This window comes from Choloepus didactylus, chromosome 2, assembly GCF_015220235.1.
Source record: "Choloepus didactylus isolate mChoDid1 chromosome 2, mChoDid1.pri, whole genome shotgun sequence".
Classification (NCBI taxonomy): Eukaryota; Metazoa; Chordata; class Mammalia; order Pilosa; family Megalonychidae; genus Choloepus; species Choloepus didactylus.
Window position 1 is genome coordinate 4526879 of NC_051308.1, and position 16821 is coordinate 4543699.

The window sequence follows — 16821 nt, forward strand, 5'->3', positions numbered from 1 at the left end:
CTTGTTCTATTATTTCTGGAATATATATATATATATATATACATATACATATATTTACGTTTTGCTACAAATGTGAAGTAGATAACTTTAGCATGCAAGGATCAATTCCTACCTCTTTAAGATTCTCTTCAAACTTTTGCTGCTGAGATAAATGTCCCAGGATTGTTCCTTCCAGACACTGTGCATGCTCTCGGAGTTCATCCCAGTATCTTCTTATTTGTGTCAGCTTGGCTTTGATTCGAGCCGATTCTCCACTGGTAAGAAATTGAGCAAAAGACTGAGCTTCTTCTTCCAAGCCCGTAATGCTGCTGATCTTGCTTTCTATTCCCTGAATTGAGATCTAATATTGAAAATAAGAAAAATGACAATGCAGGCTGAGAAAGCTTGCCTTCCTGAAGTGGTATAATTATATGCAGAGAAGGAAAATCAGGGCACTTCCCCTTAACTGACATTTCAACATACTTGGACCCTTAGAACAGCTATGAACAAACACCATGTGTTTCGTGATCTCCTCTGTGGATGATGGATATGCAAACTATGAACTGAGGATAGTCTGCTTTCTGGCTAGAATGTGAAAAGAAATAACTACCCCTGCTTGCCGGAAAGTAAAGTACAGAGACTTACCTGCTTACCCAATCAGTCAAGCATTTAATCAACCTGGAGAAGCAGTGTATTCTAATAACTTATAGGAAAGCAAATAATGGCATTCATTTAATTGTTGAAAAATATAATTAGGTATTTCATATGTTCATATTCTACTAAGCTGAAGTATGTTTTCTGATTTGACTCCCACCTAAAACTAGTCTTTTCAAATCCGTCACCTATTTCTTTATGCCAGTGATTTCTGAATTTAAATAACATCAGAATCACTGGTCCCCATTTCTTCAGATTCAGATTCAGTTAGTCTGAAGAAGGGTCCAAGAATTTTCATTTCTAACAAATCAGGGGTGATGCTAATGCTGCTGTCCAGGGACCCCACACTGAGAACCACTGCTTATTCATTAGCTTATGCATTCTACAGTAAAATTTCCTATATACTACAATTTTAATTTAGTGCACAAAGGACATTATATAAATGTTGAGCAACACTTGAAACCACTGATCCCCATTAAGTATGTGGGGCGGGGAGTGGGGAGGCGGTGCTGAGGGGAGGGTGTGTGTGTGGAGACGTCTTACATAAATACAGAAGGCTTTTTGATCTCAGAGAATAAAAATGGTTTCTCTGAAAAACAAGGGCCAAATCATTCAATCACTGTAAAGCCAAATATTTAGACAAGTCAAATAATTTAGATGGAAAATATCCTTATCCTAGAAAAAGCATGATGTCTATTTAGATGATACAATATGGTCAGAAATAACTTACTTTAGATAAAAGCCATGTACACATCATTTATTTATCTCTATTTTTCATATGGCTTAACTATAATAGTGTATCTAATAGATGTGGGTTGTGTGATCATGGATACAGTCTTTCTTTGTACTGCTGTTTTTTAAGATCTTAGTTTAAAAATATGTAGTCATAAATTCAACAAATATGTATGAGGACCTACGATGTACCCATAATTGTTCTAGGTGTTTGCAACACAACAGTGAAACAATCTTAGTTCAGGACAAAGTTCTTACTTAGTTCTCAGAGTCATACATGCCATCAACAAACTCATAAGTATACAACCATATGTTGGATTGTGGCAAAATAAAATCTGATCCAAGAAAAGAAGATGGAAGATGAACCCAGAATATGTTCTAGAAATTATCAGTTAGGAAGAAAATTAGCATGGAATATGGAATAGCATACAATGAAGACCAAAAATTGAGCTTAGAGTACTTATCATCACAAAAATGCCAATGCTTCATTAATTTTAATCCTACAGGTTGTTTTACGTTGAAACCATCATGATTAAACAGGTTTACCATATTTTTAATATTTCCTATAATACAATCTTCTGTTTGGAAACAGACATGAATCGATTAGGCCAAATTCCACACTGGTGTGTTCCACTCTATCTGCTTATTTCTAGCAAATACATTTTGCCTGGTATTCACATTCATTTAACATGTTTTTTGATAGTTTTTAAAATTCCATATTGAGCATATCAAAATGTATTTTGCTTTGATAGAATAGTAATCCATAATTGAATGTTTAAATATTTAAAAATAAAATGTCATCATTTTTTTCCTTCGAAGTAACAATATGTCATTTGATCACTGACCTATTTGGAAGTCCTGGAATAATGGGGAAAATTACAGTAAGTGAGAGCCTAAACAAGTCAAAAAGTGTTTTCTAAAATTCTCCAAAGAGGAAAATGTTGAAGCAAAATGTGCTATTCTTTTTTTTTTTCCTTAGAATTTAGAGGAAATAATTAAATGGCAACTTTAAAATTGTGTTAAAGATTAAAAATACTCCAAGACTATTCTTTAATGGCTTGGCCTCTCTTTTTCCCAGGACAATACAGAAGACAAAAGCAGACTGCATATACCAGATTGCATACAGCCTTGATCACACAAGATGAGTAATAAGCAAGGGTAATCTGCACAGCGTCTAATCTTGGCTAGGCGACGTTGCACCTCCCACCACACATGGTGTGAGAGCTCATTCTGAGTCGCAATGTGAAATGTTCCCTCACCTTCACATGCATTTTACTATATTTAAACAGATGAAATGGCAGAGGGTTTTCCCATTTCAAAGGAAATGAGCTGATATAGAAAAAGAAGTGGCTGAATTTTGAAAATATGTTAAAATTGCATAAAAGAGAGGTGAATACTCAGAGCTCGTTTTCTTTCAGCCCATATATTTTGAAACTGTTTGAATGAAGTAGATGATGACAGTCTATCCACAAGAGGGTCTTTTTAGAGCTGGAAGAGCCTAAAGTTATCAGCATCTTATTCCAGGCCCCAAGGTCATCATATATGAAAACATGAGAGCAAGGGTGTCTTACATTTCACCTAAAGAAAGTAATCTTTCAAACTCCTCCTTGTGGTTAATGAAGAGAAACACTTCTAACACATGAGCTAGACATTTGGGATAGTTCTTTCATAGCTGTAGATGATGAATACATTATACACCATATAAGGGCATCAACAGAGGACTCCAGCAGGGTTAACTCAAAATCAAGGAAAAGAATGATGTAACCATAAAAAATATTTTAATGATATTGCACACAGTATTGATTTGGAATGCATGTCAGACAATATTAATACATAATTCCATTGTAAAGTGTTGCCCAGTATCAAGCAAGACCTCTTAGCTCTGTATCCTGCTCGAATTTGGTTTTAATAGAGTCACATAGCACTGAAAGATTTGTCCTGGGGGCAAGTAGCATTTGTTGAAATGAAAGAAAAGAGTTCTTAAAAGCTAAACGTGGATTATAAATGTAACGTGTGAGCAGGTCACCTTAATTTGGTTGATTTGCATGTCCAAGGCAGATGATGACGTTTCCAAGGCATTGAGTTCTTTTTCTTTCTCAGTTATCCAGATGGACAGGGTCTCAAAATTATTGCCAAAATGATCCCACTTGTTTTTCACCATTTCCATGGTTTTAATACTAAAATTAACCAGATCAAGTAAACAAAATGCAGTATTTTAATAGCGAGCAATAACACATTTTCCTTTAAATCACCAAGTGAAGACATCTGTGACCATTTCAAAGTTGAAATTATTGAATGCAAAATAAGTATGCATTTGATCTGGGTTGTGTGCTAGGCCTCCATTCATTTTATTTCCTCTGAGAATGAACATTTAACGAAGTGGCATCTATGATTCACTCTGAACAGAGCTGTGCTTCCAAGAGTATTGCTCAGCCAAAGGGGGTCTGAACCCAGGTACGACCACGTTAAGCTCTGCACTTGACTGGTGTCAGGACTTACTTTACAAACTACAGCAGCACAGAATCCAGTGCAATCTACTTTTTAGAGGTCCTCTTTTCGGAGACATGTATCCTTTTACTTTCAAAGGAGAGACAATGTGGTGATGATTTGTAATTATAAAAGAACTTTATAAAATGCATCTTTATGGATGAAGATGGAGGTTGTAATATAAACTGCATGCTATCATGCAGCAGCTGTTCTACCATAGGGTTGAGCCTGCCATTAATGACCTATAGAGATGTCAGCTATTCTTGGGTATTATACTATCCTGATTCCAGATGGCTTTTATGATTTCTTGCACATTACCACCTTAGCTGCTTTTAGATGATTTGCGCTTTATTTGCAATAAACCTAGTGAAAAAAGCTTCAAATATAGATTCCTAGTTTGTATTAGCTATGCATATATAACCAGGTGAATATGGCTTTCAGTTTAGAAAAAGACTGAGGAACTAACAGTATGTCATTTAACTGATAAGTCTTGGGTTAAAAAAAAAAAATGTGGAAGATTTTCCCTGTTTACCGAAAGGCACTTGAAGACATTAAGAAAAATACAATGGCATCACTGATTGTCAAATAAAATAGTATTGCAGTCTCAAATTTATACTCTGGGTGTGCCTAATGCTTTCAGTAAGCTGTTATATTACAAGTTTTAAATGGAATAAAGATTCAAATGGTTATTCCTAATAAAACTGGCTTCCTTTCTGATAAACTCCAAGTTTTACTATCTCCCTTGATGGAGAATATTTAATGTAAAGTCCTCAAAGTGTCAAGTCATAAGTTGTTTTAAATACAATATTCATCAAATTTTAAAACTTAGGGAAATGTAAAATGCTAATCTCAAGTTGTTATTGTATTAAATACAATATATGCATTGTATTGTATTAAAAATGAACTTTACATTTTAAAATCCCTCTTAGAAATGATGCCCTATATCTTAAGAATAACATGCTATTAGGCACCAATTTGCCACTATTTAAACAAAATAACCTATAAAATATAAATTTTTAGCCATATTATTTTTGAGGAACATTTGCCATATCCTTATATGTTTATCCCCTCCAAATTCTTTTTGTATAGAGTGTAGATAAAACAATATACTAATAGGCCAACCATTCATTTTTTCTTTTTAGATAAACAAACATTACAACTTTTAAAAAGAATAGATTTTTTAAGACAATTTCTGGAGATAGCATATCAAGCAATGACAATTTGGACACTGAGGCACTATTAAAAAGCTCCATGAGCTCCTAGGTGTTGGAGACATTTGATCTTTGTGATATGTATTTAGGCCTAGAATCTACATAAACAAACATATCTACCCTTCTAACTGGCGACATGAGAATACTACAGTAAAAATGTATTTTAAATATTGGTTCCTTCTTGAGATTCCCTCTATAATGTACAAAGGCCACAGAATTTAACAGATATGGCTTTCTCATGAACAGAGTGGGTTTAAAATGCATAAACCACAACCCTTATAGTTTGCTTGTTCTATCGTAGATGTTGGTTTCTGTACTGGCGATACTTTCTTTCCAACGTGAATTGCTTCCTTCAAAACATGCTGACATACACAGATACTTTGAGATTTTAAAAGAATGTTTTGAATACAACATACAAGAAGGATTGTTTTAAACTTTATCTCAGAGAAAAAAATTTAGGACTTGTCAAGCACATACTCTTCTTTAAGCGTGTCTTCTAATTTTTTGACTTGCTCTTTGATTGACTGGGCCTGTTGTTGAAGCAACTGCTTATTCTTGGGCCCAAGTGGTATCTCCGAAGCTTCCTTTACAAGATTTTCAGCCTGCACTGCAATACCTTCTGTTCGTTTAGAAAAGTCCTAGAAAAAGATGGAACAATTTTTAGAAGGGCATCTTATATTAACCTCGACCTTCAAATAAACTGTATATACTGCAGAGAATCTCCCAGGATGGCTGGCTGGCTGCATGGATGCAAGGATGCATGGATGGATGGATGCATGGATGGATGGAGGGATGGATGCCTGGATGGATGGGTGCATGGATGGATGCATGGATGGATGGATGAATGGATGCATGGATGGATGGAAGGATGGATGCATGGATGGATGGGTGCATGGATGGATGCATGGATGGATGCATGGATGGACCTTGCAGTACTATTGGCTAAAAAAAATGCCTTATTTTCATCATGGCTAAAATGGACACTTGGCTAAATTATATATATATATATATATATATATATATATATATATATATATATATATAAAATCAGCTATCTACCTGCATAGTTATCCAACAATTCTCACAAAAATGATATCTCCATTGTTTCCTGGTTTTGATTTATGGCTGAGGATTCTGAGCTGCATTACACTAATTAATTCATCCACAAATATGTTAGTTCATGAAGTGAACAATCAAAAAGTGATTGATCTTTCAATCATAAACATACTAGACTTCTAGGCCAATGAATATGAAGATGTGTTTATTCAAATGAATAAATGAAGAATATCTTGGCTAGTCAATAAAGGGTATCAGTGATCTTTAAGAACACATTTTCATCACTAGTGCTCTGAAAAGAGATGTAATCTGATCTTAATATCGTTGAACTTTATCTACTATGTATGCGTACACTACATGGTGGAAAAAAGGTAACTTTTGCACCAGTCAAAACTGGGCTACACTCCTGGATCTGCCAACTAATAGTTGTTTGGGCAAATTGCTTAACTTTTCAGGCTCTTCCATGAAAAATACAGATGGTAATGTATTTTTCGTAAGGTTACTGTTAGCATTTCATTAGGAACTTCATTTTTAAGTGCCGAACATTCTGGCAGGTACCTATTATCATTTTTTATATCCCTCACATATAATTGAGGACAAAATGGATTATAAAGTTCATACACTGATTGTCAGTAATTCTGAACTAACTATTTTAATTCAAAAATTGATTTATATGTACAAGGTAAACTTGCAACTTGTAAACTTTTGCTGTTATCTGAACATTGTCAAGTAAATATACTGAAAACTGAAATAAAAAGGTAAACAGAGATAATCTTGAGTGAGAAAAATTAACATAGTGTCTCACTTCTTCTCATGTAACAAATCCTCATGGGATGTATAACCTTGATGATCCATTTCCCTCTTTCTAAACAGATGATGTAAAACAGTGGTGTAAGCACCTTAAAAAATCAGACCTGACAGGCACTTTTCCCTCTGAGCAGCTCCCAGAATTGGCAAAAGATAGCATTACTACATAATACTATGATATCTTGATGTCTTGAAAGAATTAATGCTCTCATAGAAATATCAACCTTATGTCAGAGAAGTACCCTGCAATTTAGGAGACTAAAAACGAGTAAGGACAGCTTCCTCATGGTATAGAGATTTATAGTATCCTAAAATATGACATTTGCTTTGCAACATTAAATTCCACGGTTAAGAGCACCCACTATTACAATATGTGAACTTATTACTATTGTTATAGATTAAATTGTGATGACTGTGAATCACATCATAATCTGTCAGAATCCCATGAATAGAAATTAGAAGTGTAAAATAAAGTAGGTTTTCCCCTTAGTGTTTTCTGGTGCCCAGAAAGAACATGGAGAAAGTAGAGTTATGTTTGAAAATGATTCTATACATTTAATCCTCTAGCCTTCTGTGTGAGCTCCATGTAGGGAAAGCACAATGCAAAGGAATCCAAAGAGCAGAACAACATTGACAAAAATAAAATCAAACAGAAACAGAAAACCTTTTAAGGCTTAATAATGAAGTCCTAAAAAGAATACGTTATCAGGAAAGAATCGACTCTGGTACCAGAGAGATCTGAAGTTAAAGCCAGGTTCTATGTTCAGTAGCTGTGTGACCTCGAGCCACAAAACTCTCCAAACTTCCATTTGCTCACTAGGAATGTTCATGTCTCACTGTGAAGATTGAATGTGATTTTGCTTTGAGCACTCTATAACAACCTGGCTCACAGAGGTTAGTCCAGTGTGAGTTTTCCACTCCTTAGCACAATACTCAAGGAATACCAGCTGGGATGAAGGCTGTACTAACAAGGAAAAGTGAGGAAAGAACTGGAAGAGATCCATTATTCTAGATTATACACGCTCATGAACGTCAATGATTAACAAAGAGGCTCAGAGGAAAATACAGTGTAGTGGCTGAGGTGTGGGCATTGGACTCAACTTCACCATTAAATAATCTTGAGATCTTGGACAAGTTCAGGAACACCTTTGTGCCTTAGTTTCTGTGTGTGTACAACTGGATCAACAATGGTACTTATTTCTTAGTTTTTTTTCTGAGTAGTAAATGATATGATGCATATGAAGTGGTTAGACTGACAGTACCAGCACATAGTATGTGCTCAGGGAATGGTAGCTCATCAATCCCAAAGCATGAAAGATCATAGGCTAAGGGGGATTTTAGTAATAAGACTAAAGGGTCACATTTGTGTCTGCCAAAGGTGGTCAAACAGAGATTAGTGCAAATGGAGTCCCAGGTGTCAGAAATTGGGTGGAATCAGGAAGAAAGCACATGTGAAAATCAACACCATATATATATATGTGTGTGTGTGTGTGTGTGTATACAACAATTTGCATGTATGTATATGTATTTTTATCTGTAAAAGAAAACTGATTTTTTTTGACACTGTTGTATTTAAATGGCCAATAAACATCATACAGACCCTTTAAATATTTTGTGGTCTTATGAAACTTCAAGCTCCTCCATAAGTTATTGATCAGAGAATCAATGAAAATTAGCAGTATGAGAGACAAAGAAGACTTTTGCTGGTAAGAAAACAGAAACAGCTAAAGACCATGGATGCAACATCTTTCATATGCTTTGGCTACCACATCTCTGTAAGTAATTCAATCTTTCTGTAAACCCCAAAACAGGCCCGTACAACTTCTCTAACGGTTGCTGCATATGTGCTGGCCTGATCTGAGTGTCCAAAGTGTTTGAACTCACAGGGTTGAACTTACAAGCACATCTCTAAATATGATTCCTCAGACGTCCCACTAGAGCTTCAACTCACTACGTCCAAAATGGAGTTAGTCACCTTCCCCTGCTAACAGTTACTCCTTCGTGCCCTTGATCTCCCTCCCATCTTCTCTGTCAAGCTCAGAACTTTGGGTACCATCTTCTTTTCCTTCACCCTCTCTAGCTAGTTAGGTGCCTTGTCTTAGAGTGCATTCCAGATCTCTGGCAATTGTCCCTAATATCCCTTGCCACCCCCACTCTCCTTATTTGTGTTCATGTTTGGATGCAGTAACTTTCTTGTTGGATCTCATGACTCCAGTCTTTCACCCTTTCAACTGATTTTCTACAAATGCCTAAAACTTCGACTCCTAAAGCACAGCTCTGATACTGTGACTGTCTTTCTTAAAAATCTTCAATGGCTCCAGGTTGCCAAGATAGCATTGTTGTAGGCCTGCAAGACTCTTTGTGGTACAACCAAATTCCCAAGTTCATTTGCCTTTATTCTGCTTGACAATACAGCATCCCTGAGTCTAGCACTTCCATTCCTCAAGTCTTCACTTGTGTCATCTCCCTTCCAGGGAAGCCTTTCTCTGCCTTAAACTCTGCTTTCTAAGTCTTACTTGCCCTTCAAGGTCTAGTTAAAAATATCATTGCCTCCAGGAAGATTTTAAAAATTCTTTCCATCTGTTAGAGTACTAACCATTTCCCAGTTTAACGAAGACCTTCGCTTAGTTCTTGATGTTCAAATCTTATGTATGTTCTCATTCTCCAGAGCAACTAGCTCAGTGCTTTGAAAAGAGTGTGTCATCAATAAATAATTAGCACTGATTAAAGGAATAATAATTAATAGTAGGAATGGAGTAAAAATACAATTTTTCTTCTGAATAATGAGTACCCAGAAATTATAAGCACTTATTGATATACCTTTGTCTGTTCCAATTCTGAAGATAAACTTTCCAAACTGCTAAAACTCAAGAAGCGTTCGTGACTGGAACCTGTTTGAAAAAGGTATCTGACTACTGTCTCTTTGTTTGTTTCAAATCGCTCCCATTTTCTTAATGAGACCTAAATTTGAAAAAAAATAAACAACATAGTTACAAATTACTAAAGTGCATCATAAAATATTGTCCCGTTTTCATTCATTTGGAAAGCGGTCAACTTCCAATTAACTTTTAGTTCAAATTTCACTCTACCACACTGAATGAAGATTACTCTAATGTCTTCTATAAGAATTTGCCCTCTGGGTTTCAACATCTTCATCTATAAAGAGAATGTGAACTAGATGATCTCTGAATTCTCCATCAGCTGTAAAGCCCTATGATAGTATTACTTAAAGTGTGAAAAGGGAATAAAGGAAAAGAAAGCCTGCAGAGAGAGAAAGAGAGAGAGGAGAGAGAGAGAGAGAAGGGAAGGAGTGTAGGGCTGGGCAAGAGAGAAGAGAAGGGAAGGGAAGGCAAAGCAAGGCAAGGAAAGATAAGAGAGAAAAGTGAGCAGATGACAAAAAGTAAAAAAAAAAACTTTCACTTAAAGTAGCACTCTTCTAATGTTTCAAGATCATGAGATGGAATAAAGCTTACTGTTGGACTTTCCAGAAAAGTGAAATGATATGATGTAAATTTCTGGAGACTTACAAGTATGGATTCAAATCCTGGCTCTATTTCTGATGGCTGCTGTGTGACTTCGGACAAGGTCTTTGAATTCTTTCTTTTTAAGCATCCACACTTGCCAAAATGTATTAACTACCGTGCCCAGGCTGTTGTGATGATGAAAAGACCCAATTGGTGCAAAGTACCCAGCCCAGCGCTGGAACTTCAGAGGCGGAAGGAGTGTTTGCACAGCTTTGCTGCAGAGCCTCTATTTAAGGCTCTGCGACTCGCCATCTCCTACCTGGATGCGGCGTTCCTGCTTCTCTCTGCTGTGCTCCACACCACCCAGGGTACTCTCCAGCTTCTGCAGCTCCTCTCGGGCTCTGCCGGGCAGCCCACCTTCTTCCTGTCCCGCCTGAGCAATCTGCTGCTGCACATCTCTCTTTTTTGCAGAGATCCTCTTTGTCTTTTGCTGGCAGCCATTTGTTCAACAGATGGATATAAAGGTTACTCTCTAAGCAGCTAACAGGGATAGGAACACCCACCCTTCAACAAAGGTACAGAAAAGTGAGATCCCACGGAGCGCAGGGCCCAGTCTGTATTTTAAAGTTAAGATTAGCCGGCAAAAGAATAAAGTGGATCTATATTAGTTAGAGGTGTACCTTATTTCTAAATATTTTATGTTTTAATGACAAATAACAATTGGTTTACTTTAGTGCTTGAATTGGGACAACTTTAGAGAACATTGAACATTTTATGCAATATTCCAGAAGGACTTTGGCAAAATGATCCATTGGACACATACATCCTTCTCCTAAAATAATTATTTTCTGTCTGGTAACACCAAGTCCCACCTCCAATTTTCTTTATCAACTATTCTGTAAAAAAAAAAAAATGCTGTTAAATCTGCCAAGGGATTTAATTCCCAGTTGTATCAAGAATGATTAATGTGCTGAGATGTATTGGGAAAAGTTTTTTTCTTTTTAAGTTAAACCTTTACTGAAGTATATTACATATAGAAAGGTACACAAATTTCATGAAGAAAGCATTCTTATGTCACCAACTACCCAGTCCAAGAAAGTAAAAGAAGTTTTATAATATTATATAAATATCTATAATCTTATATGTGTCTGACAATGCAAATTGAAACCCAAATGACAGTTTTACAATGATTGATAACAATGCAACACCAAACATTATTTTTTTGTACTCACAACCTTGTCAAAATTTTTAAGTAAATCTATAAAGCCTAAAGGCTACTATTTTATGTGTAATTATAATGCAACTCTTATTTTTATATATTATTATATATAAAATTAGCTAGTATTTTGCTATACTTTATCTTAGCTAGAATTATTAACTATTTGATTTGAATGTTCCTGTTTACATTGAGTTTGATAAGTAATATACCGCACTTATGCATATATATTTTAATACCTATTACCAGACTATCAGGACTTAAGTTGATTAAAATTATTTATCATCAATATGTGCACCAGATTTTCTTTATTTCCATTTCTGATGCAGAGTAAGATCATATTTTTCTGAAAGGTCTGGTACTTCAAGTGAGAGTTACAATTTCTCAAACTAAGGTGCTTTAAAAGTTGTAAATTCAAGAAAAAGATTTTAATATGACAAAAGAATAGTGTTCTCAAATATGAAACAATTTGTCCATTTCTATGCTTTCCTTCTCTATTAGGAAAAGGAAAATCAAGCAGTTTTCATACAGATTTTCATGGCTAAATCAAGCTTCCCTCTACAGTATTTCGTGAACTTTTGGATGTCATTGGGTCACTTAGTTACAGAATTTGTTCTGCAAAATCTTCTGAAATATTTAACATTTTACAGCGAGAACAGAAATGCCAAATTCTTTTAACCATTCAACCTCTCCCCTGCTGCCCCCATCTGCCAGGTGTTATACTCTCCATCTCTCTGGATCTATCAGTAATTAATAAACTTTCACAAACGCATTGCAGTGGAAAGGCATCTACCTGGTGATGAAGAAGTAACTGCTGTGCTTCCAACAGATTTTCAGTGTCCAGGATCTTTTCAGCTTGTTCCTGGATTTCTTTAGAGTCAGAAATTAACTCTTCAAGGGAACTTTTTACTATTTCTTTGTACTGGACACAGTCACCAAAGTTGCTTAACATCTTTTCAACCTAGATTTTCATGAAAACATGCAAATAATATATTTTTCACTGAAATTCATGTCATCTTAAATATTTTAAGATTATGTACAAAGTCTGTCACAACTACTTGAAATATGCACACACATCTCCAACAATTATACTTTCACACATTTTTGAGGCTTATTTAATTATCATTAAATATACAGTCACTTACAGGAATTGTGAAGCCTTATGTTAGATGGTGCTCTGTGACATATTAAAAACTGATTCTACCTGGGACAGGATGATGAAACAGTATAAATGTGCATGTATGTGTTGTCTGTGTTTGCATGTGTACATATATATAATACATACATACACACACATATATATAGTCTCCTGGGTTCCCTTAATTTCATTCTCATAACTAAAACATAATTATGAAAATGTCTTACAAGAAAGTTGAATTTGTCCTGTTCAAAGTAAATAAGGAAAAATACAAACAGAGAAGAAAAAGAAAAAAAGAATAAAACAGTATTTGGGTAAAATGCATTTCTCATATTTCCACATAAAATATCAAAATAAATAATTTCTAATTTTGCAAGTCTTTAACAAATTCTTTTCCTTGTCATTTTCCTGAATTTTCACTCTTCAATTTCTTTCTGCATCCTCTATTTCAGTTTCACCTATATCTTTGGTATTCAGTGTCTGTCCCTCTATATCTTCCCTATCTTTATCCACATTTTTATCATCATTTGTCTCCACATACGCTTTCTAGTTTTTCCTTCGCATATGCTATCTTTTTCTTTGCCCCTCTTCTGATCTGAGTTGTCTAAGGTAGCTTACAGCATGTTGTTCTCCAAACAAACAGCAATAAGACCCTGTGAAAAATGCAAACTCCGGATCTCAGCAAATCATCAGCTCTGGTGAAAGAAGGTGTTTTTTTTTACCACGTATTATGAATACGTCCACAATCTTTTTTCTTACAGCAGACAATTGTGAACACTTTAATACTAAATAGATTATAATTAAAGGAAGGGATCTAATGGGTCAAAACCATGATTTTATATATAAATGTATAAACAAACAATGTTTATCTCTACTCTCCTCTCTCAGCTTTCAGTAAGCTAATTAAGTAATAAAAAGTACTTAATTAAGTACTAAAATAAATTATGTAAAATTTTAAGATAGATAAGTGTGCAAACAATCAATATTTGAATACGTGTTTGTTAGAAGTAGACTGTTGCTGCAAGTCCCATGGGTAGTGTAATGAAAGTACTTGGGAGATAAAGGTAAAATGTTAGGAAGATAAGTTTTAATTTTAAAGGTGGATAATTTCTTTTTTGTGTGATGAAATATACTATAAATTTATGTAGCAGTGTGACATAAAATTATTTCCTAGGCTTAGGATCAAAGAGCACCTGCATATGTACTAACTTTCCAACTGTTACCATTACTTGACTAGTCAAGTAATATCAGAATTTCATTCAAAGTATGGGAGTGGCAACTAGTAAAACTTCCCCAATGCTATGAGCAAATGATCAAAATAGTTTATGCTCCAAAATTTGATTAGTCATATCACTATTTGTCAAAAAGTCTTAAGAAACCTGTAATTTATAAATTCTCACATAAAATGCAAATTGCAAGTAAATTATTTTGACCTGTAAAACTACCACCAGAGTCTCAACCAGAACCACATGGTTTAATATCACAAAAGGTTTAATGACAATCTAACTGTTACTTTAGGCAACTTTAGGCATATTTATAGAATATTCCAGATTTTCAGAATCAGGGTGTTTTGTGGACCTATAGTCATTGAATACATCATTTTTTCCATGCAGGTTTATATTTAAATGATAAGAGAAATACTTGTAAAACTACCTATTCTACTTTACATTTTTAAATTATCTTCCCATGCTCTTACTCATCATCCTTGTACAGCAAACTGCTCAGGAAAAATATTCCCACTGAGGGTGGAAAGTACATTACTACAAATGAAGTTGATGGATGTGTATATTTTAATCTATAAGGAGATACAAATGAGTGTGAGTAGCTTAAAACGAGTAGACTTCTAAAAGGGAATTTTCCTGGCATTCTGAGTAATCAAAGAATACTTTATTATTACTCACTACCAGCCATGAGTGCTTACTCTGTTCTTACTCTACTAAATGCTTTACATTCATAATTGCATTTAATCCTTGACACTGTCATTTGGGGGTATTTTTAACTCTGTTTTGCAAATAAGGAAACCAAGGACCAGAGATGTTAAATGACAAGTGAAAGTCACACAGGAAGTAGGGTATCAGAGCTAAGCTTTAACCTTGAACTGTCTGACTCTCAAACCTGTGTTAACCTCTATGCCATACCTGAAACTGACGATGAAATAACAATGCTTCCCATAAGCATGAAAACGGCGGTCTGGCTAAGCATTCTTATTTAGACACAGAGCGTTAATCTGAACTGACATATCCAATATCGGCACACATGAAACCCCAATCCCCACAGGGAACTGTTTAGAGTATAAGTGGTATACCTCGGACAGCAGTGTTACAAGAGACTTGAAGCCACTAGATAACTTTGCCAGCTCATCCCCTTGTTTCTGGGCTTCCTTCTCGGAAGAAACTTCAGTCAAAACTTTAAGCCTGGATTTCAGCCAGCTGAGAGTCTCTCCTTTTTGGGTAACACCATTTCTGATCTCCTAGAATGAAAGGACACTTTTGATGAATGGAATACAATTACGGACTATAACTTTCCAGCATGAAAGGACACAGTGTAAATTCTGTAAGCTGGAGGTAAGAGAACCTGACATTCTTTCGCCAACAGAGTGCCTGCTCATTTTATTCTTTGTACCCTTTACATCTACGAGTGCTAGAAAGAAATGTTTCCCCAAAACCAATATCTGATATATATATAAAATCAACATTACCTATAACAAAAACAAATGACCTCAATAATTGAATGGTTACATATTTACAGATATTCCCTTCACCATAACAAAGATTGCTTTAAAAATATTGCAGAAGAGAATGAGATTCCAAAATTACAAAATTACACTCAGCATATACTTTATCTTGCTTTCTGTGAGCTGGAAGGAACACAGTATATTTTGAAAAAGAATGAGAGTCCTTTTTTCAGTGAGTTAATTTCTTTTTTGAAGCATTTACTTGTAAAATATCGTTATGGATGCTCTATAGGTTTATCTTAACTTCATTAGCTTACATTTCCTGTCTCATTTTTGTTAACTTTTAGAGACCAATACCCAAGATATTAAGAGGCACAAACCCACCAAGACAAAGCCAGGAAGACCCCAGCCTGCAGCCCTAGCAGCAGACAGGTTCAGGGGAATGGTCATTGGACAGTTTTCCCTCCTACAGCAACTTGGAGATAACTCAGAGGCAGTTGTCCCCAACCACACCTGCTGTGGCTATTCCAAGGAAAATACATATCAGCAAAAACCAGATGGCTCCATGAAACAGGTCATCTCTTCACTCTAAGACTTGAACATTTTTGTACTATAATACCAACCAATAGCAAATCCAGATGTCTTTCTACATATAGTCTACAGTTCTATTATAGAGCACATCCAGCATCTGGCGGTCTCATATGATTTAAGAGGGAAAAAAATGGAACTCAGAGGACAGGGACAGAAAAGAAATAAATTCCCATTAAATACAATTATGTGACTTGCAAAGATGAAAAGGATGAAAGATAAGGAATTTTACAATAGTGAATAATAGACTCCAGGAGTCTAGAAAACTAAGGGTCAGGCTGGGAGGGAGACGGCTGCCATGTGCCATTCATAGAATGCAAACTGAACTCAGGCCTGTCACCCTGGCTGGGTTTTCCAGGCTGTGCCCAAGCTCCAGAGGCCAAGTGCAACATAGCAACAGAATGCTTAGAGACCTGGCCCAACTCGCTGACTTTTCTGCAATCTGACTTTTGAAGGGCTGAAAACTTATTATATAAAAACCTATCATGTCCTTATTTTCCCTGGCAATTCTTTTATGCTTTATTTGCAGTTGAAAGATAAGTATCTTTTCTAAGTTTACATTTTCTAAGGAAATGAATTTGTCTATTCATTGAAAGTGCTCTTTTATCCTTCTATTAAGCAAGCAACAGATTTTCATTGTAGGGAAAATTATATTTTCTAATGCCAAATACTCTATATTGATATATCTTTACAGTAAATGCAAAGATGTGATTAGTTGATACTGAGTAATCAGGAATTTCCCATTTGGGCACAATCCTAGAAATCAGGGGTGAGGTGAGGGCTATTTTTGGTTGGAGGTGGGAAGACGTAGGTAT

At 35.5% G+C, this 16821-nt stretch overlaps 1 protein-coding gene across 12 annotated transcripts in view; it reads right to left on the reverse strand.

Moving 5' to 3' along the window:
• SYNE1 (spectrin repeat containing nuclear envelope protein 1) overlaps window positions 1-16821 on the reverse strand; it is a 499900-nt gene that overhangs the window by 282691 nt on the left and 200388 nt on the right. For all 12 annotated transcript variants that reach the window (XR_005214357.1, XM_037819664.1, XM_037819684.1 and 9 more), the window contains 7 exons: window positions 15050-15214; window positions 12400-12567; window positions 10710-10880; window positions 9747-9887; window positions 5541-5701; window positions 3392-3542; window positions 113-340 (listed from right to left, as the gene is read on the reverse strand). Coding sequence is in view for 11 of the 12 variants with exons in the window: in XM_037819664.1 (XP_037675592.1) it covers window positions 113-340; window positions 3392-3542; window positions 5541-5701; window positions 9747-9887; window positions 10710-10880; window positions 12400-12567; window positions 15050-15214 (1185 nt within the window). In the remaining variant the exon portion in view is untranslated. The remainder of the gene's footprint in view (window positions 1-112; window positions 341-3391; window positions 3543-5540; window positions 5702-9746; window positions 9888-10709; window positions 10881-12399; window positions 12568-15049; window positions 15215-16821) is intronic.